Source organism: Nomascus leucogenys, chromosome 19 (genome assembly GCF_006542625.1).
Source record: "Nomascus leucogenys isolate Asia chromosome 19, Asia_NLE_v1, whole genome shotgun sequence".
Taxonomy (NCBI): Eukaryota; Metazoa; Chordata; class Mammalia; order Primates; family Hylobatidae; genus Nomascus; species Nomascus leucogenys.
This window is the reverse complement of record NC_044399.1, coordinates 3,264,053-3,286,090: the sequence shown is the minus strand read 5'-3', so window position 1 is coordinate 3,286,090 and position 22,038 is coordinate 3,264,053. Positions and strand designations below refer to the sequence as shown.

General features: G+C 47.9%; 1 protein-coding gene across 9 annotated transcripts in view; it reads right to left on the bottom strand.

Moving 5' to 3' along the window:
- The window catches only part of COLEC11 (collectin subfamily member 11), a 47,602-nt gene that overhangs the window by 8,040 nt on the left and 17,524 nt on the right, over positions 1 to 22,038 (bottom strand). For 4 of the 9 annotated variants that reach the window (XM_030799647.1, XM_030799649.1, XM_030799646.1 and 1 more), the window contains one exon: positions 20,646 to 20,717. The exons of 2 other annotated variants lie outside the window; for them this stretch is intronic. In XM_030799647.1, the coding sequence (XP_030655507.1) occupies positions 20,646 to 20,717 (72 nt within the window). Of the gene's footprint in view, positions 1 to 10,891; positions 10,968 to 18,422; positions 18,426 to 19,085; positions 19,167 to 20,645; positions 20,718 to 20,929; positions 20,952 to 22,038 lie in introns of those variants that run through there. 3 more of the 9 variants (XM_030799653.1, XM_030799652.1, XM_030799651.1) reach the window with 3 other exon arrangements.

Sequence of the window (22,038 nt, the reverse complement as noted above, 5' to 3'; positions counted from 1 at the left end):
CATCAGATGCCTCCCGACTTGACCTGCTCTACAGCAGAATGCCTGATCCCCGTGACCTGCTGGCCTCTGTCCCCAGATTGGGTGTGTGCAGCGGTGGTGGGTGGTGTGTGTCCCCCACCCTTCTCTCATTCATAGCAAGAGAGACACCAAGATCCCACGGGATGTCTCTCTGATCACTGGACCAAGCCGGAAGAATGCCGCTGTCACCCAGTCCCTAAAACAAATTAAGCCAGAGGGTGGAGTTCCTCAGTGCTCCCTCCCGCAAAGTGATAAGCCCTCAGCAACTGCTCCTACCTGTCTGCTGGTGATCACCACTGACCACCAACCCAACCAGCAAACAGCAAACAAGTACACAGGGAAAAACTGGGAAAAGAAACAGGCAACCTGATTTAACTCAGTAATTCTTTTTCATGGACATGTTTACACACTATTAGGACTTCATGATCAGTTACAACCCACCGTTGCAGGAACCAAATGAAATTCAACGTGGGAAATTCAATGTGGGAAATTCAATGTGGGCAATCCGGCAAGACAGCGGGTGGTGGGAAGGGCTTTCTTTTTTTTTTTTTTTTTTTTTTTGAGATGGAGTCTTACTCTGTCACCCAGGCTGGAACGCAGTGGCGCAATCTCAGCTCACTGCAAGCTCTGCCTCCCGGGTTCACGCCATTCTCCTTCCTCAGCCTCCCGAGTAGCTGGGACTACAGGCGCCCGCCACCACGCCCAGCTAATTTTTGTATTTTTAGTAGAGACGGGGTTTCACCATGTTAGCCAGGATGGTCTCGATCTCCTGACCTCATGATCCGCCTGCCTCAGCCTCCCAAAGTGCTGGGATTACAGGCGTGAGCCACTACGCCCAGCGGTGGCGACGGGAAGGACTTTCTATTGCACTCAGATAACGCTCTGTCCCGCAGTGAGGCCACCTGCCTCCTTAGAACCAAGGACTTCCCTGCCAGGAACTCCTAGTCTTGTTTTGTGAAGTAGATGTAACGTTCCCCCAATTCAGAATAGATAGAAACCAGAGGACGGAACACAGACTTCAGTGAGCTTTGCTCACACACGCCCCTGCAGAGAGTGGCTTACATTGCAATAAAATGCAGCCTTGATTCACAAAGCACATTCACATGCATTCTCTTATCTGGCTACAAAAATGACATGGCCTGGCATGGCAGAGCCAGGACAATAGCCACACTCTGCTGCTGTGAGGCCCAGGCTGCTCTCCTGATGCTGGCACCTGGGGGCCACATCCAGCCTGGGGGACGATGCGGGGACGAGGGAGGCAGGGGGAGACCCTAATGGCACCTAGGCTGGAGCTGGACAGCCAGGACAGAGGCGACTTTGCTTTGCACACCAGGCACTGTGTGTCGCCAGCTGTGCAGGGCGCTGGCTGCAGGAGTCAGAGCTCAGGGTCTGCTGGTAAATCGGGACAGCGGTCCAGCAACTGCAGTGCATGCGAGAGGAAGGGAATAGGAAAGGGACAACGAGGACACCGCTTCCTCGTCCGTCCTCAGAGCCTAGGAAAGCATCGGAGAGGGTGTGGTGCGTGCTCCGTGCTGTGGGAGATGCGGAGGGTTGGTGAAGAGGGCGGTGAGATCAGACTTGTGTTCAGGAAGCATCTGGCAGCACTTGCTGGAAAGACTGAAAGCCGCAAAAGGAGGCCAAGGGCAGAGCAGGCCGGGGGTGAAGGGGGTCATGGCAGGCGGGGTCTGGGAGGATAAGAAAAATGCCCAGATCGGGGAGACACCCAGGAGGCAGTGTTGGCAGAACCTTGTGCATGATGGGACGTGTGGATGAGGCGCACACAGCTGGCACTGGGTGGCGAGCCCTCCCCGAGGCGGGGGCAGGGAGACACAGCTCTGAAAAGGCCAGAGGAGGATGCCACGGGGCACATGGGTGGAGGGGGACAGGCAGGGGAGAGGGGTCATCATGTGATGGTGGCATGGGCCAGGAGGGCACCTGAGAGAAGTGTCCAGTGGGAGGCAGGGGCCCACGTGAGGAAGAGGAGCTTGGGGAGGACCCCGAGGGCAGCGGGGCAGGCAGGGGCACAGCAAGGCGGTGAGAGGCACTGTCGCTGGGGGGCACCCAGTGAGGACAGGGCCCAAGACATGGGCAGGGCCGGGACCAGGTGGACAGCCAGGAGGTCTCACGGGAGGGGGCCCCGCCAGAGCGCTCAGTGTGTTGCCTTCATCGTCAGGGGGCCAGCCCTGCCCTCCTCTGAATCCCTCTCCACGGCAGCCTGTGAGTCCAGCGCCTGCTGGAGCCACCTGGCCTGCTCTTCCCGACGGCAGGTGCCAGGTACCCGTTCCTGCTGTTCTGAGTCATGACAATTTCAACCTGAAGATTTCTGTAACAGTAAAATGCCAGAGCAGGGAGAGAGAAGGGCAACTGGAACAAACAGCTTCAATCAACCAGCCAACCCATTATACATGCCCAAAACTCGCTGCAACGGAAGCAATTTGCAATTCTCCCTGGAATATGCCTGAGGGGCCGTACTGCGCTGCAGGAGGAGGCACGGTACGGTCAGTTCTCACGGCCGGAGGAGCTGGGAAGTTACCGCTCTGCTGGGTCCGCCCAGCCAGCCTGGTTTTGCACCCATAGAAATGCAAAGCTAGTTGAATTCACCTTCTTCAAGAGTCCCCCAAACATTTAAAAACTGTTATCTGTCTGAAATCTTCCCTTCACCCAGCTAGAAACCCTCAGTCCCTGCCCCGTCCTGGCTGCTTTCCCCAGGACATAACCCTGGAGTGTCTTGCTTCCTCGGAAGGATGGACACAGACACCCACACTGAGTGCCCAGTCACGGCCCGAGCACCGTCATCTCCTGCAGTGGATGGAACTGTGTCCCCCACCAAATTCCTCTGTTGAAGCCCTGGCCCCAAGGTGCCGGTATTTGGAGACAGGGCCTTTGGGAGAGAGTTAGGGCAAGATGAGTTTGTGAGGGCAGGTGTCCCTCACCGTGGTCTGAAGCTGAAAGGTGAGCCCCGTGCTTCTGCTCGGCCTCCCACAGAGGGTCCTACAGAAAAGCTCATGTTCCCTGAAAACGCACATCTGCTGTTTTGTGTTGTCCCAGGCCCTGTCTGCGCACCATAGGGAACATGTGACTTCCTCAGGCCTCCTGTACCCAGCTCTCCACCGCGCCGGTCCTGAGCTTCTGTGCTGACCTCTCCCAGCTCTCCACCGCGCCGGTCCTGAGGTTCTGTGCTGACCATGAAGAGGAAGGTCGGGGCAGCCTCGGTGTTTATGCTTCTTATTTCCCCCTCCACGTCTTCACGCTGCTCCCCCGTCGGTCAGCTGTGGTCCCCGCTCTGTCCCCTTGCGAGGAGGTTCAGGCTGCCAGATCAGGCTGGACGCACTCACAGCACCCTCACAACCGGCAAGCAGCCAGAGCAGGGGTTTCTCAGAACCCCCTACGGCAGGGACTGGGTCCCACACTTCTCCAAGGGCAGGAGCTGAGCGCTACTCACCGGAGACAGGTACCAAGTGTCAGCTATGACCTTGGATTTGCATTAACATCTGGCCGTGTGATTCAGAGATGGCTAAAGGCCAAATGCTCTCAACTCACTCTCAGGTTTTAACTTGTCTACAGCAGCAGGACGCGTGCCTCCCCCAGCTGATGGACTGAACCACTAATAAGTCTTTCTCAAAGGTGGGAGGAGCCTCCCCAAGTGCATCTGCGCCCAAGGGCTTCTCCACCGTCTCCTGGGCCTCACCATCCTGGTCTACTCGTCAGCCTAGGGGCCTGGCCTCGTCCTCCAGGGAGGAGCTGTGTGGGTGGGAAGAAGGGAAGGCGGGGTCTGTGGGCCGCTTCTCTCTCCCCATCACTGTCCTTGAACAGCTTCACATCTCATATCTCAGGGGTCTCAGGGAGAAACAGCTCCCAGGTGGGGAGGAAGCGCCTCGCGCCCGCCCCATCTTTTCCAGGTGGAAGCTTCTTAGCAAATAGTTGGCTCTTCATTCAGCTGAAGGGTCACAATCCGCCTCTGCCACGTCGCTCCCCAGCCCCTTGTGGTGTTTGAGCTTTTTCATGGGAAGGTGATGTTCCTAGGGCTGGGACTTTGGTTTTCTTTCCTGTGCTCTGACGCTGCCCCTTTCCAAGTGGGGACTCGGTGGGGGTCCCGGGATTCTGCTCATTTTTCCATCTTTCAGAAATAAATTAGAATACTCCCAGGTAGACTGTGTGCCAGGAAAGCACATCCACACGTACATGCTGATTTCAGCTTCACAACGTTCCTAGCAGCACCATCTGTTAGGGCTGAATTACAGCCTCCAAAATTCCAACGATGGAGCCCTAACCCCTGTGTAACTCCTAATAGAATCAGGGTCGTTAAAGAGGTCACACAGGTGGGCCCTGGTCCAACAGGACTGTGGCTTTACACGAAGAGAAAGAGAGGCCAGGATTGTGCATGCACGGAAGAAAGGCCGCATGAGACATAGCTGGAAGACACCGCCTGTAAGCCCCAGAGAGCAGCCTTGGGAGAAGCAGCCCTGCCGGCACCCAGATCCCTGACTTCCAGCCTCCACAGCCGGGAGGAAATCATCTCTGTCCTTGAAGCTGCCCACTGTGTTGTACTGAGAGACGGAGACACTGCCCTCCGCTCCAGAAGAGGAGTTCAGAGAGTCAGGTGACCACCACAGGTCACACAGTGAGCCAGGAAAGAACACAGTGCCCCGTGATTCAGAGCACAGCCTCTGTGATCAGACAGGCCTGGCCCCAAATCCCAGTGCTCCACCCATGAAACCCTGCACAAGTTACAGCCCTCTGTAAGCCTCAGTTTCCCTGTCTTTCAAGTGGCACCTCAGGGCATTCCGTGCCTCGGGTCACAGCGAGCATCAGGAGCAGGAGCGCACACTGATGGCGTGGATTTCACTCAGACCAAGGCCTCCTAACCCTGCACCTCCACTGTGGGCAGGCCCTAGCCTGTGGGACTTCCACCCCTGGGTACAGCCAAAGCCACCCTCCACGGGCCAGGAACTGCGGGAAGCCTGCATTTCTAAGAGCCAGGGGCTGGAGGCATGGCGCAGGTTTGTGCTCCTGTGGGAGGACAACCAGTGCCCCACTCCCAAGCCCGGGGGGTGGGAGACAGAGACCGAGAGACCGGAGTGTGCAAAGCAGCAGGCAGAGCCCTCCTAGCAGAGCCCTCCCAGCAGAGCCCCCTCCGAGCCCTTTCGCCTGTGTCAGCCGTGACCAAGCACACTGGGCTGGTGGGGAGTTGGGGTGGCTACAGGTGGCCCAAACCCTCCCGTCCCTCCTTATTCCCTTCTGCCCTAAACCCATAGCTTGGACCACCAGACCCCCCTCCACAGTCCCCTCAGCCTTGCAGGGAGGCCTTTGGGGGAAGGGCCAGGCACTGGGCACAGCTGGGCCTGGGGGTGGAGAAACACTCCCCCCACCAGATGAGCCAGTGCCAACTTTCTGTAAACACCCTGATAGCAGGCAGATGTTATTGTTCTTTGGCCCTCCAGAGAGAGAACAAGCAAAATGCCTTGAGCATCCAAAAAACCTGTTGCCGTGACCTTTGTTCTTGGCCAGTCTGCTTTGCTTTACTGTTACAATTCTTTGAAGAATGCCTCAGAATCATTTTTTAAAATTTTTTCTTAACTTTTTTTTTTGATACAGAGTCTTGCTTTGTTGCACAGGCTGGAGTGCAGTAGTGCAGTCTTGGCTCACTGCAACCTCTGCCTCCCAGGTTCAAGTGATTCTCCTGTCTCAGTCTCCTGAGTAGTTGGGATTACAGGCGTGCACCACCATGTCTGGCTAATTTTTGTATTTTTAGTAGAGACGAGGTTTCACCATGTTGGCCAGGCTGGTCTCGAACTCCTGACCTCAGGTGATTCACCCACCTCTGCCTCCCAAAGTGCTGAGATTACGGGCGTGTATTGTATTGCATTTCTTCAAAATTGTAACAGAAGATGAAACGTGGCTTTACCAGTACAATCCTAATGACAAAACAATCAAAGCAATGGCTACCAAGAGGTGGAAGTGGTCCAGGAAAGCAAAGCAGACTGGCTGAGAGCGAAGGTCATGGCAACAGGCTTTTCGGATGCTCAAGGCATTTTGCTAGTTCTCTTTGTGGAGGGCCAAAGAACAATAACATGGGCCTACTATCAGAGGGTTTTGAGAAAGTTGGCCAAAGCCTTAGCAGAAAAATGCCCAGGAAGCTTCACCAGAGCCCTTCTCACCCCAACAATGCTCCTGCCCATTCTTCTTATAAAACAAGGACAATTTTGCAAGAGTTTCTGTTGGAAATCATTAAGCATCCAACTTGCCCAGTTTGGCCCTTTCTGACTTCTTTTTGTTTCCTAATCTTAAAAAATCTGTAAAGGGCACTCATTTTTCTTCAGTAAACAATGTAAAAAAGATTACATTGACATGGTGAAATTCCCAGGACCCTCAGTTCTTTAGGGATGGACTAAATGGCTGGTATAATTACTTACAAAAGTGTCTTGAACTTCATGGTGCTCATGTTGAGAAATAAAGTTGATATATTTATTTTTATTTTTAATTCCCATTTTTCCACAAACTTTTTGAAGTCCCCTCACACATTATATACAGACATGTGCACACATACACACATACATTCATGTACACATGTACATACTACACTGATATGCATACACATACATATGCACACATACATACTATACACATGCATGCAGACATCTACATGCATACATACACACACGTGCATGCATACATACACACATGCACATGCATATACACATACAGAGATGTGCATATTCACCTCCACATACATACATGTGCATGCAAACATACACATATTAACAGAGATATGCAATATGCAAACACATAACATGCACACATAAATACACACATACATACACATATGCATGATGCATGCACATACATTCCTGCAAATATGCATGTATAAATACAACCACACATAGCATGTATCTGCACATCATATATATGTACATATAAACATACCCATATACACATACATAAAACTTACAAACCTACATACATGGATACATGTGTATACACACAAACATACATACATGAATACATATACATAGATATGTAAGAGCACTTGGAATTCAGCTTCCTCAGCGATTTTTAACAGCTGGGCTTTCTCTGGACCCATGGCCTGGCTTTGTTATCTCAAAACAGGGCATCCAGCAGCACATAGATAGACGAAGGCATACTCACATGACATACCCATGCATACTATAGGAACACACATGCTGTGTGCACATACACACAAATGTTCATATGCACATACACACATGTACATATACATATACACACGTGCAAGCAAATATATACATATATGTATGTGTCCATACATACAACTATACATGCACAAACATACATGCTATGTGCACATGTATGCATGCACACACTATATACACGTGTGTACATGAGTGCATGTACATAAGCCTACTTTTATCCTCACACAACTCAAGCTTGTACAGCTGGTCAGCACTTAGGCTTAAACTGAGAACCCCAGAAGCACCTAGGAGATCCTCACTACACCCCAACCTCAACATACCAGCCACACACACTGGAACCTATTGCTGTGAGCTGTTGTTTCTGACAGAAATATTCTATTTTGGGGTGTCTGGAGGAAGAAGAAAAGGTGCGAACCCTTAAAATCCACTGAGATTGTCAACACATTCTCTACTTCATACCACAACCTTTTTTGTAGCCGACTTGTTTCAACTTGAAGACATTTCTTGGAAACTAACCCTTGGGCAGAACAGTAGTGTGGTTACAAACCCAGAGGTTCTCTAAGGAGAGCAGATTAGAACAAGAGCCCTAACACCTTTTTCCCTCTCCCAAGGCCTCGTGCACCTCCAAGTGACAGAAAGCTTTTTGCAAGAGGCAAGCAACGCCCCCTCCCACTGGCTGCGTGAGACAACAGGAATGCACCTGATGCCCCTGGATCCCTTCCCTCTCTGCCATAGGAGCTTCTGGCTGCGGCACCCAGAGCACTGGGCACGAACGCCACAGCCCATCCCACATCTCATCACCATTGTGAGCAGTGCTGTGCCTCCCATCTGTCCTCTGGACACGCATGAGGATTGAGGGCAGCTCAAAGCAGGTGCAGAGTTCTTATTAATTTTAATGAACACACAGTCCTCTGAAGTGGAGAAGAGGCAAAAAGAGCATTTGAAATTTAGCTTCCTCGGTGATTTTTAACAGCTGGGCTTTCTCTGTGCCATGGCCTGGCTTTTTATCTCAGAACAGGCCATCCAACTGCACCACCTCCCCGAGTGGGGGGTGGGGGGGTCTCACTTTCCCAACAGGACACGCCCTCAATGCCCCCAGCGCACACTCAGCCGGCCTGTTCAGGGCAGCCCCCACTGCAGCCAGCTCCCCATGTGCAGAGCATGCACTTTGTGGAAGCAGAGGCATCTGGACCCCCACCAATGGGGACAGCCCAGGCCTGCAGCAGCAGCACCTGGGTGCTGCTAAGACCAGTGCAGGGTCTCAGGCCGCCCTCCTGGGCCAGAAGCTGCATTTAAACAAGAGCCCCTGGGGAAACCTGAAGCAGAGCCCCGCCTCCATAGACAAGCAGAGAACACAGCCCCCGCCCGGCATGGCCGGAAGCCTCGTCCCACAGACCAGCTCTCTAGAACCCGGCGGGGCAGCCACTTCACCTGGGGAAGGGAGGATGACACAGATGGGGGGCCCTTGGCCATAGACTGAGATCACCCACAGATTGCAGAGGTATTTGAAGATATGAAACCTCAGGATATTTTTCCAACAGTGGACGGAGGGCCTTCCGAACACCAGGTTTCGTGCTAGGACCTGAAGACGCAAGGATGAGAGCGGAACTGCAGACCCCAGGCCCACTCATGGCAGCAATGCCCTGTGAAGGCTGTGATTTTGATGTCAGTAGTTGAAAACAATGGTTTAGGGTGGTCACAGGCTGGGCAACAGCAGGACTGGCATGGGAGCAGGGCTGTCACACCCAGGCCCCACTCTTCCCAGGCATGCTCCTCCCCTTCAGGAGCCCCTTCAAGAAGCACTGGGACAGGTGCTGAGACCCACTTTGTCATCATGCCCAGCGTTATGCCCAGCATCATCGTGTGCAGCGTTGTGCCCAGCGTCGTCGTGCCCAGATCCACGCTGTTGTCATGCCCAGCATTGTCATGCCCAGTGTCGTCGTACCTAGATCCACCACCATCATGCCCAGCGTCGCTGTGCTCAGCGTCATCATGCCGAGTCATTGTGCCCAGATCCACCCCATCATCGTGTCCCCTGTGTTCATGTCCAGTGTCATAGTGCCCAGAGCCATCATGCCCAGATGCAGCCCATCATCATGCCCAGTATCATGCCCAGCGTTGTCGTGCCCAGATCTACCCTGTCATTATGCCCAGATCCACCCTGTCGTCATGCCCCCCATCATCATGCCCAGTGTCATTGTGCCCAGATCTACCCCATCATCATGCTCGTCGTGCCCCCCATCGTCATGCCCAGCGTTGTTGTGCCCAGCATCATCATGGCCGTCATCATGCCTAGCGTCATGCCCAGATTCACCCCACTGTCATGCCCAGCATCATCATGCCCCCATCATGCCCAGATCCACCCCATCATCACGCCCCCCATCATCATGCCCAGATCCACCCCCATCATCATGCCCCCATCATCGTGCCCAGTGTCATCGTGCACAGCATCGTGCCCAGCGTCATCATGCCCAGATCCACCCCATCGTCATGCCCCCCGTCATCATGCCCCCATCATTACGCCCAGCGTCATTGTGCCCAGGGGAAGTTGAGTTGCAGCCCCCAGTTTGCCCAGGACTGCAGTGGTTCCTAGGACCCTAGAAACCAGGAAGTCTTGGCCCCCAAGTTCCCGCAGAGGTCGCTGTTTTTCTCCAGGTGAGTCTCTGCAGCGTAATGCCATGGAAGCCACAGATGTCAGTGACCGGACATCAGGGAACTGCCACTGTGCCCCCGCTGCAATGAGCTAGAAAGCTATCCACTAGCACCCAGCTAGCAAGCCCACGAGCAGAAGAGCCAGTGGGCCAGGGGAGCTGGCAAGGCTGTGTCCCACTGGAGAGTGAGACTCCAGGGAGAGTGTGTGGAGGGTGGTGGTGGCTGAGGTCCTGGTTCCCAGCACATCTGCGCCCCCTGGGGCCCGGGCACCACCTACCACACAGGCAGAGCGCCCAGGGTGTCCTACGTCTCAGGGAGGAGATTCATTCCAGGTTGCGTATAAAAAGTCCTAAGTTTATTCCATTCTCTCTTTGACCTAATGTCCTTGTAAACATATTCCATTCTCTCTTTGACCTCATGTCCTTGAGAATAAACATTATCTAGAACAGAGCACTTATAGCTGACAGAAACAGCCAGGATTATCAGAAAGAACGTCAGTTGGTTATTGCAGAGCCCGGAAGTCATGCTCATTCCCTAGTGAGTTCCCATGAACAGAAGCACCAGGGCCCAGACTTTCTTCTGTGCAAACAGAGAATAATAGCAGCAACCACCAGGCCACCAGGCACCGGGCAACTGCCGCATCCAAGACACTGTGGGTCTATCCTTCCATTTAACCCTTCTGGGAGTGCTGGGAGGTAGATCCCCGCCCCCCACCACCCTCCATTTTACAGTTACCGAAAAAGGGGGCTTGGGAAGACGAAGTGGATTCCAGAAGCTGACATGACTGACAGATGGTGGAGCCACGATGCAGACAGGCCCAGTGTGCCCAGGACTGTCTGGCTCCGCATCTGTGGTCTCCGCACTGCTCAGCTGAGGCCAGGACCACATTGTGCCTAACAATATTCCTCCCTCCCAGCAAACCATGTCCATCTGGAGATGGGGCTTCTGCTCCAGTTCTGTCCAAGCCATGTGGCCATGGGCAGGGTGGTTGCCTATTCTCTGCATCTCAGGGTCCAACTTAAGTGTGAAGGTGGGATTTCCAGATCCATTACCCTGTGATCCCATTTCTACAAAGGACGAGGTGTGCTTCCTTTTGGAGATGTCAGAAGCTGCCACGACTGGCTGTGACTGTTGGAAAAGGTAAATACAATGTTATGACTATCCCTGCTTGACAACTCAGATAATAGAGATGTTAAATAACTTTGCAAAGTCTGCCAGGTATGGCAGCTCATGCCTGTAATCCCAGCACTTTGGGAGGCCGAGGTGGGCGGATCTCTTGAGGTCGGGAGTTCGAGACCAGCCTGGCGAAAGTGGTGAAACCCCGTCTCCACTAAAAATACAAAAATTAGCTGGACGTGGTGGCGGGTGCCTGTAATCCCAGCTACTCAGGAGGCTGAGGCAGGAGAATCACTTGAACCCGTGAGGCAGAGGTTATAGTGAGCCAAGATTATGCCACTGTACTCCAGCCTGGGCAACAGAGTGAGAGCGAGACTCTGTCTCAAAAAAAAAAAAAAGAAAAAAACTTTTCAAAATCATGAGTCCAAGCTGAGGCACAGCGTAGACCCTTGAGTGCTAAATGCCCCTCCCCTAAGCTGACTCCCTGAGATGCCAAATGCCACATCTATTTATGGGCTCCTAGCAGCCCTCCCCGTTTCCAGATTTCGGAAACCTTGAATTACCAGTAGCCTCCCGAATGCCCTCCCTAACCCCCACCCTCGGCTGGGTCCATGGCCCCACACCCACCACAAGGCAGCCAAGGACGCTGTCTCAGCAGTCGCCGTCCTGCACATCCTGCCTCAGGCTCACCCTCCATCCGTGCCCACCCCTCAGCAGGGACCTGAGCCCTGCTTGAGCATGGAAGCCTGGCCCACACCTGAACATCAGTGGGGACAGGCCTCGGAGCCTGAAAAAGCCTGCTGCCACTTCCGAGTGGGAGAAGGAAGTAAGAAAGGAGGGAGGGAGAAGGGAATTCCTCAGAGGTTTTAATAGAGAATCCTTGCAGCCTTGGATCAGCAAGCCATTGTGTTTGTGGATCCTTTTGTTAAGATTCTTTGAAAGGTAGAAATGAAAAGAGTCTATCAGAGTTTAACCCCATATCTCTGGGGTAGTAAATGTATGTTTTATGACCCTCTGTAAATCTATCAATCTAATACTTAGGAATAACTACTACGTCAGGGACTTTGAAGCACTTACTTGCAGGATGGCAGAGTGTGGTCCACAAATCCCTACCCTTGAGGAATGTATAATCTAATTAGGAAGACAAGACATGCACGCATGGGTGATGTTAGGAGGATGGCAGAAGAGAAGCTTTCTACCATAGTCCCCCCAAAGAAGCTTCCATTTTGACAACTCCCCATGAACAAGAGTGTCTTTGTAGGAGTCTGAAAGTCCAGTGGAGAAGTTCCAGCATACTGTTAGAGAAAAAAAATCCAAGAATAGATGCACTGATGAGGGTAAGAACAGTTTCATTTTACCCGTGTGACCCTTTCCCACAACTGTGAGCTGAGCAACTGTGAGCTGAGCAACACAGCTCAGTGCCCAGGGAAACCCCCTTGTCCCATGATTTTTCCCACTGGAGTAAGTGAAAGTATAGTAAGTGAGCTTCCAGCTTCCCCAGCCATGCAGGATGCTGCCCAAAAATGGCCTGCTTCTTTCTTGTCTCACCTATAATACCGAGGTGACTGACATGGAGGAGAAGTTGGGAGAGACTGGGAGCTGGGAAGAAAGGCTATGGACCCTAATAATTGCTCTGCAGATTGTATTAGGAGGCACCCCCAATAAGCCAATTGAGATGCCTTTCCTGTGAACCATCTCAACTGGACCATGGGCACCCAAATGCTCACATGCTTCACACAACACTCTGCCAACTCCCCAAAGGCACCCCCACAGATGGCAAGTGCAAGCATCTCACACAGACAGATAGCTTGACTGTGTGGGATGGGGAGGGAGAAGGCACAAGAACTTGAGCTTCAGAGCACTGCCCTAGGGGAAACTAATGAGAGGCTTGTAGCACCTAGACTGCCTTTGTGGGATCAAGAAAAGGCATATACTCTTTAAAAATTCACCCCTCTCCAAGAGAAGCAAAAGGTGTGGAGCAGGTGAATCCATAGAAATGGACTGAGAGAGCCTCAGAATCCCTAGCCAGGCTGTTTCGTAAAGAAATTTCTCCTCCAAAAAAAGTCCATAAAGACTAGAGGTGGTGACTGCTTTTGCAAATGAGAAAACAGCAATGCAAGACTTCAAGGAATATAAAGTATCAAGGAAACATGACATTACCAAACAAACACAATAATACTCTAGTAAACCAAGCCCAAAGAAATGGAGATCTACAAATTGCCTAACAAAGAACTCAGAATAATCAGTTTAAGGAAGCTCAATGAGATACAAGAGAACATAGACACACAACTCAACAAAATCAGAAAAACAATATATTAAAAATGAGGAATTCAATGAAGAGATAGAGATTTTTTTTTTAAAAAAAGGACCAAACAGAAACTCTAAAGCTGAAGAACAGAATGAATAAAATTTAAAATGCAGTAGAGAGCATCAACTGCAGAATTGATCAAACAAAAGAAAAGAAAGAATATGTGAGCTTGATGACAGGTCATTTAAAAATATCCAATCAGAGAAGAAAAGAGAAAAAAGGCATTAAAAGAAATTAAGAAAGCCTATGAGATCTAAAGGACGCCATCAAGAAAGCTAACGTTCACATTATGGAAGTTGCATGAGGAGAATATAGAGAGAAGGTAATAGAAAGCTTATTTAAAGAATTAATGCCTAAAAAACTTTCCAAACTTGGGAGTGATGTGGACATCAAGGTACACAAAGCTTAAAGTCTCCAAATAGGTTCAACCCACAGAAAACTTCAGCAAGATACATTATAATCAAACTACCATAAATCAAAGACGAGAAGAGGATTTTGAAAACAGAAAGAGAAAATAAACTCATCACATACAAGAGAACCCTTATAAGGCTATCAGCAGACTTCTCAGCAGAAAACTTGCAGACCAGGAGAAAGTGAGACCATATATTCAAAGTACTGAAAGAAAAAAACTGGCAATAAGATTATGTACTCGCAAAGCCATCCTTCAAAAATAAAGGAAACATAAACAGTCTCCCAGATGCACAAAAGCTAAAGAAGTTCCCCACCACTAGACTTCCCTTACAAGAAATGTAAAGGAAAGTTCTTCAAGCTGAAACAAAAGGATGCTAATTAGTAACATGAAAACATTTAAAAGTGTAGAGATAACTGATAAAACTATATACTTGTCTTTGTCTGTTTTCTGTTGCCATTACTGAATATCTGCAATTGGGTAATTTATAAAGAAAAGAAATTATTTTTTACAGTTCTAGAGGCTGGGAAATCCAAGGTCAAGAGGCCACATCTGATGAGGACTCTCCACAGAGTCTTGAGGTAGCACAGGGCATCACACAGTAAGGCGGCTCATGAGAGAGGCCACCTGGCTTTTATAATAGTCCCACTCTCATGATAACTAACCCACTCCTGTAATAACCCATTAATCTATTAACTCATAAAAGGAGCAATCCATTCATAATGTCAGAGAACTCATGATCCAATCACCTCCTAAAGGCTCAATCTCTCAATACTATTACATTAAAGATCAAGTTTCAACGTGAGTTTTGGAGGGGGCAAACACTCAAATGATAGCAATAGTCAAATTCAGAATACTCTGATGGTGTAATGGTTATGCATAAATCATATGTAACTCTAGTATAAAGGTTAAAAGACAAAGATATTAAAAATAACTATAGCCACAATAATTTATTGTTGTTGTTGTTTGTTTTTAGAGACAGGGTTTCACTCTCTCACCCAGGCTGGAGTGCAGTGACATCATCATAGCTCACTGCAGCCTCCAGATACTGGGCTCAAGCAATCCTCCTGCCTCAGCCGCGACTACAGGCACGTGCCATCACACCCAGCTAATCTATTCTACTTTTTTTTTTCTTGAGATGGAGTCTCACTCTGTCACCCAGGCTGGAGTGCAGTGGCACAATGTCAGCTCACTGTAAGCTCCACCTCCCGGGTTCAAGCGATTCTCCTGCCTCAGCCTCCTGGGACTACAGGCAAGCACCACCACGCCCAGCTAATTTTTGTATTTTTAGTAGAGACAAGGTTTCACCATGCTGGCCAGGCTGGTCTTGAACTCCTGACCTCGTGATACACCCACCTCAGCCTCCCAAAGTGCCAGGATTACAGGTGTGAGCCACTGCACCTGGCCCAATAATTTGTTAATAGATGTACAATAAAAAAGATGTAAATTGTGATATCAAAAACAAAAAATGGGGGGTGAGTGTAACATTGTAGAGTTTTGTGTGTGATCAAAGTTAAGTTGTTATCAGTTTAGCATAGACTGTTATAACTATAAAATGTTTTATGTAAGCCTTGTGGTAACCACAAATAAAAAACCTAGTACATACACAAAAGAAAGAACAAGGAATCAAAGCATACTACTACAGAAAATTATCAAACCGCAAAGGAAAAGAGCAAGAGAGGAAGAAACAAACAAAGGATCTACCAAGTGACCAGAAAACAATTAACAAAATGGCAATGGCAAATCCTTAACTATCAATAATTACTTTAAATGTAAATAGATTAAATTATCCAATCAAAAGACACAGAGTAGCTTAATAAAAAAGAATAAAAAGAAGACCCAACTATATACACTGCCTACAAAAGACACACTTCAGCTTTAAGATCACACATAGACTAAAAATGAAGGGATGGAAAAAGATATTCCACACAAATTGAAACCAAAACAGGAGTAGCTATATTTATTTTATATCAGACAAAATAGACTGTGTCAAAAACTGTACCCAAGAGTAAAAAAAGGTTTTTATATAATGATAAAAGGTCAATTCATCAAGAAAACGTAATCATTACAAATACATACACATTCAACATTGGAGCACCTAAATATGTAAAGCAAATATTAACAGATCTGAAGGGGAAATAGATAGAATACACTGAGTAGGGGACTTCAATACCTCACTTTCAACAATGGGAAGATCACCAGACAGAAAATCAGTAAGAAAACACTGCACATCAACCACACTTTAGACCGAATGGAGCTAACAGACATACAGAGAACATTCCATCCAACAGCAGCAGGAAACACATTCCTCTCCAGTGCACACGGAACATTCTTCGAGATAGATCATACGTTAGGCCACAAAACAAGTCTTAACAAATTCAAGGAGACTGAAATCATATCCAGCATCTCTTCTAACCACAACAGTATAAAACTAGGAATCAGCAAGAGGAGGAAAACTGGAAAATTCACAAATATGAGAAAATTAAACAACACATTCCTGAACAACCCATGAGTCAAAAAAGAAATCAAAAAATATCTTGAAACAAATGAAAATGAAAACACAACATACAAAAACTTATGGGATACAGCAAAAAGATATTCTAAGAGGAAAGTTTATAACAATAAATACCTACATGGAGGGAAAATAAAGAATACAAATAAACAATCTAACTTTACATCATAAGGGACTAGAAAAAAACAAACAAATGAAGCCCAAAGTTAGCAGAAGTAAGGAAATAACAAATATCAGAGCAGAAATAACCAAATAGAGACTAGAAAAGCTATAGCAAAGTGACAAAACTAAGAGTTACTTTTTGAAAAGGCAAAAAAAAAAAACTGACAAAACTTTAGCTAGACTAAGAAAAAAGAGATAACTCAAATAAAATCAGAAATGCAATGGAGAAATTACAACTGATACCACAGAAATATGAAGGGTCATAAGAGGGTAATATGAATAATTATACCTCAAAAATTTGAGTAACCTAGAAGAAATGGATAAATTCCTAGAAACATACAACCCACCAAGACTGAATAATGAAAAAATAATAAATTTGAACAGATCAGTAACGAGACTGATTCCATAGTCAAAAATCTCCAATCAAATAAAAGCCCAGGACCTGGTATCCTCATGCCAAACTTTACCAAAAATTTAAATAAGAATTAACACCAATCCTTCTAAAATCTTACAAAAAATTGAAGAGGAGAGAACACTTCTGAACTAGCTTTACAAAGCCAGCATTACCCTGATACCAAAGTCAGACAAAGACAGGACAAGAAAAAAAAATTATAGGCCAATATCCCTGATGAACATAGCTGCAAAAATCCTCATCACAATATCAGCAAACTAAATTTAACAGCCCATTAAAAGGATTATACACGGTCGGGCATGGTGGCTCACACCTGTAATCCCAGCACTTTGGGAGGCCGAGGCAGTGGATCACCTGAGGTCAGGAGTTCAAGACCAGCCTGGCCAACAAGGCAAAACCTCACCTCTACTAAATATACAAAAATTAGCCGGGCGTGGTGGTGCATGCCTGTAACCAGCTACTCAGGAGGCTGAGACAGGAGAATCGCTTGAACTCAGGAGGCAGAGGTTGCAGTGAGCCGAGATCACGCCATTGCACTCCAGCCTGGGCAACAGAGCGAGACTCCATCTCAAAAAAAAAAAAAAAAAGTATTACACACCATGATCAAGCAAAATTTATGCCTGGGATGATTCAACATACATAAATCAATAAATGTGATATACCACACTAACAGAATGAAGAATAAACATCATATTACCATCAGGAGATGCAGAAAGAACATTTGACAAAACTCAATGTTGTTTCATGATAAAAGTTCTCAAGAAAGCACATATACAAAGAATGCACCTAGACACAATAAAGGCCATATATGAGAAGCCCACAGCTAACATCATACTCACTGGTGAAAAGCTGAAAGCTTTACTCTAAAATCAGAAACAAGACAAGGATGCCCATCCTCACCTCTTGTATTCAATATAGTGCTGGAAGTCCTAGGCAGAACAATTAGATAAGAAAGAGAAAAGGAAAGGGGAAAGGAAAGAAAAGAAAAGGGAGAAAGAGAGAGAAAGAAAGGAAGAGAAAGGGAGAGGAAGGAAGGAAGAAAGGAAGGAAGGGAGGAAGAGGGGAGGGAGGGAGGGGCCATCCAAATTGGAAAGGGAGAGGTAAAGCTGGCTCTGTTTGCAGATGGCATAATCTTATATAAATAAAACCCTGAAGACTCTACTAAAAACTGGTTAGTACTAATAAACAAATTCAGTAAAGTTGCAGGATAAAAAATCAACATACGAAAATCAGCAGCACTTCTATACACTAACAATGAGCTACCTGAAAAAAATTAAGGAAACAGTCTCCTTGACTCTAGCACCAAACAGAATGACATATTTAGGAATAAATTTAACCAAGGAAGTGTTGTGTACCTGTACACTGAGAACTATGAAACACTGAAGACACAAATAAATGGAAAAAAATCTCACGCTCATGGATCAAAAGAATTAATATTTCAAAATGTCCATACTACCCAAAGCAATCTACAGATTCACTGCGATCCCTATCAAAATTCCAAAGGCACTTTTCACAGAAATGGAAAAAAAATCCTAAAATTCATGTGAAACCATGAAAGGTCATGTATAGCCAAAGCAGCCTTGAGCAAGAAAAACAAAGCTGAAGGCATCACACTTCCTGATGTCAAATTATATTACAGATAGATGGTAATCAAACCAGTATACTTGCTCAGACAAGCGCTGGCATAAAAACAGACACGTAGACAATAGAGCAGAATAGAAAGCACAGAAATAAGCCCATGAGTGCATATACAGTCAACTAACCTTCAACAAAGGCACAAAGAATACACAATGCTATTGGGAAAACTGAATATTCACATGCAAAAAAACAAAACTGAATCCTGTCTTATACCATACATAAAAATCAGCTCAAAATAGAAGACTTAAATGTGATACCTGAAATCACAGAACTCCTAAAAGAAAATGTAAGGGAAAAGTTCCTTGACATTGGTCTTGGCAATGATTTTTTTTGGATATGACTCCAAAAGCACAGGCAACAAAAGCAAAAATAAACAAGTGGGACTAACCTATCCAACTAACAAGTTTCTGCAGAGCAAAGAAAGCAATCAACAAAATGGAAAGGCACCTATGAAATGGAAGATAGTATTTGCAAACCATATATCTGATAAGAGGTTAATACACAAAATATATAAAGAACTTGTACAACTCAATAGCCAAAAAACAAAGAACCCAATTTAAAAATGGGCAAAGAAGCTGAATAGACATTTTTCTATAGGAGACATACAGATGTCCAACAGGTATATGGAAAGGTGCTCAACGTCATCAATCATCAGGAAAATAGAAACTAAAGCCACAGTGAGACATTACCTCACACCTGTTAGGATGGCTGGTATCAAAAAGTCACAAGAGAGTAAGCATTGGAGAAGACGTGGAGAAAGGCGAGCCCTTGGACATCGCTGGTGGGAATGGAAAACAGTACAGAGGCTCCTTGAAAAAATCAGAAGCAGAACTACCACATGATCCAGCAATGTCACTACTGGGTTCATAGCCAAAGGAATGGAATCGGATCTTGAAGAGATCCCTACAGTTTCATGCTGACTGCAGCATTATTCACAATGGCCATCACATGAAAACAACCTAAGCATCTGTTGACCAATCAGTGGATAAAGAAAACATGGCATATATATAACGGAGTATTATTCAATCTTGAAATATAAGAAAATCCTAGCATTTGTGACCTGGATGAACCTGGAGGGCATTACGCTAAGTGAAATAAGAATGTTCCAGCTCTTGCTTAGGACGAGGGTACGGGTGAGTGCAATGGTCAAAACTGATTGCATGGTAATCTCAAAATGAGAATGTCCATAAATTATACCTCAAAAACGTTTCAAAAAACAGTGCATGGGCTTAAATATGTATTTAATTATCTTTGTGTTCTTATAATAATTTTTTTAATTGGAAACAACTTAACTCTCCAATGTTAAAAGATTGGTTGGGGGGTTGGCTAACTGTAGTATATGTTCTCTTAAAATGATGTGTACATACTGAGAAAGCATTTCTAGAGACAATCTTTAATGACTTGGAAAAAAATGTATTACTTGAGGCCAGGAGTTCGAGACCAGCCTGGCCAACATGGTGAAACCTTGTCTCTACTAAAAATACCCAAAAAAAAAAAAAAATGCTGAGCGTTATAGCACATGCCAGCTACTCAACAGGTTGAGGCAGGAGAATAGCTTGAACCTAGGAGGAGGTGGTTACGGTGAGCCAAGACTGTACCACTGCACTCCAGCCTGGGCAACAGAGCAAGACTCCGTCTCAAAAAAAAAAAAAAAAAAGGAAAAGAAAAAGAAAAAAACACTTAAAAAATTTTAAGCAGTAACAAGGAGTATATAAAGATAACAGCCACCATATATTTAACCTCTGCCATGTACTGTGCAGCTACTTTACACATGATACATTTCCCTTACATGTATGATCTAGCTCCCATGAGCCTCGGCACAGTCCCACAAGGCAGGCAGAATCACGCGACTTTACGAAGGAGGAGACAGACGCAAAGTGATGAGGGTCCTATCTGTGTACCCTGCCACGCCGCCTTCATAACGACACTGACTCACTTAGCGCTCACAAATGATCTGGAAGCTGTTATTCCCGCCTTACAGATGAGGCTTAGAGGGGCCAGGAGCCTCTGCTGAGTTCCAGGACACACTTTCTTTCCTAGGGCACCACAGGTCAGCACAAGGAGCACTGTTGAAGGAGCATTCTCCCCTCCTTGCTCCCGAGCCGAGTCCCATGCCGTCTGCCTCCCTGGGACCCAGAGGGCAGGGCCTGTCCTCTCTGGAACCACCACCCCCACCTCCCCACCCGGCTCTAGCAGGAGCGGTGCCTCCATCCTCAGAGCTCTGAGGGCCGGCCCAGGGCTGCAGGTACCTTTTTCTCCCGTGGGGCCGACTCTTCCAGGCCGTCCTGGGGCGCCTTTGTCTCCCTTCTCTCCCGCATCCCCTGTGGAAGAAGTCACATCCATTTAGCAGCTCGTCTGGCCAGCACAGCGTCCCAGAGTGATTTGTGGAGGAAGAACAGTTAGAAGGGCTCTCCCCGGGTCCCTGCAGGTGGCCAAGCCCCTTCTCTCCCCACCTCCCTCCCTGCCTGCAGCCCAGCCCCTACCCTGGGTGCCCCTGATTCTGCTTTTAGGGCTATTTCTCTCCCATCCCTATCTTCTGTCTTAGAAAGGGCCTGTGTTTCTCTCACCAGTTACCCCTCTTGGTGGTCTCCTAGTCTGTCCCTGGGCACACAGTGCCTCATCTAAATGCTGGCTCTCCCCAACCCTAACACCAACGAGAAGGGCAGCACCATTTCCAGGCGCCCCCCATGGGAAGCGTCACCCCGACCTCTCCCTGAGCTTCATCTGCTTGGTACTCAGGGAAGGATGAAATATGTCAGCATCCCCCTGGCCCCATCAGTGTGAGCCCCCCAGGGCACAGGCTCCTGCTCAGCCAGGGCCTCCACCATGGGGGCTGCCTGTGACCAGGTGGGCACATCCACCCGCTTCCAGGGCTCAGCAGGTGCAGGAGACAGAGGGTGAATCACTGGTGGAGACACCCTACAAGGCACAGTTCAGAGATGTGTGCAGTGAGGCCAGGGGCCTCAGGAAGGCCTGTGGACACCAACACCTCCACTCCAGTCTGCTCCCCCCACTCTAATCCACACCAAAATGATTGTCCTGAAACAAATGGAATTCTATTATGTCTCTAGATTCAGCCATAAATGACATCCAGTACTTGGGTCTCTCCTCAGTGTGGTCTCTACATCGGACCCCGGTCTTTCCCTACTCTGTGCCCTCTGCCCAGCCTGCCTGGTCAGCGGGCTCCTGTCCAGGGTCTGCCTTCTCACCTGGTTCTCTGGGAGGCTCTTCCGGATTCTCTCAACAGGGCCACTCTGCTGGCTGGGACTCGGCTCTGTAGTCATTTTTATAAGGCCACATTTCTTACCTGTTGCACTATCCCTCCTCTGAATGGTTGCAGAGAGGGAGTGTGTGTGCATGTGTGTGCATGTGTGCATGTGTGCGTGTGTGTGCGTGTGCATAGGTGTGCATGTGTGTACATGTGCATGTGTGTGCGTGCGTCCGCATGTGCATAGGTGTGCATGTGTGTGTGTGCATGTGTGTGCGTGTGTGTGCACTGATATGCTACAAGTTCACCTTCCCTCTCTGCACAATCATGCCCACATTCACGTAAACTTTAGTTCTCTATAACTGTCCATTTGCACCTTTGTGGGCGGCAAGCCATCCAGTTGCCGAGGCAAGAGACCGAGGGCACGAGCTGTT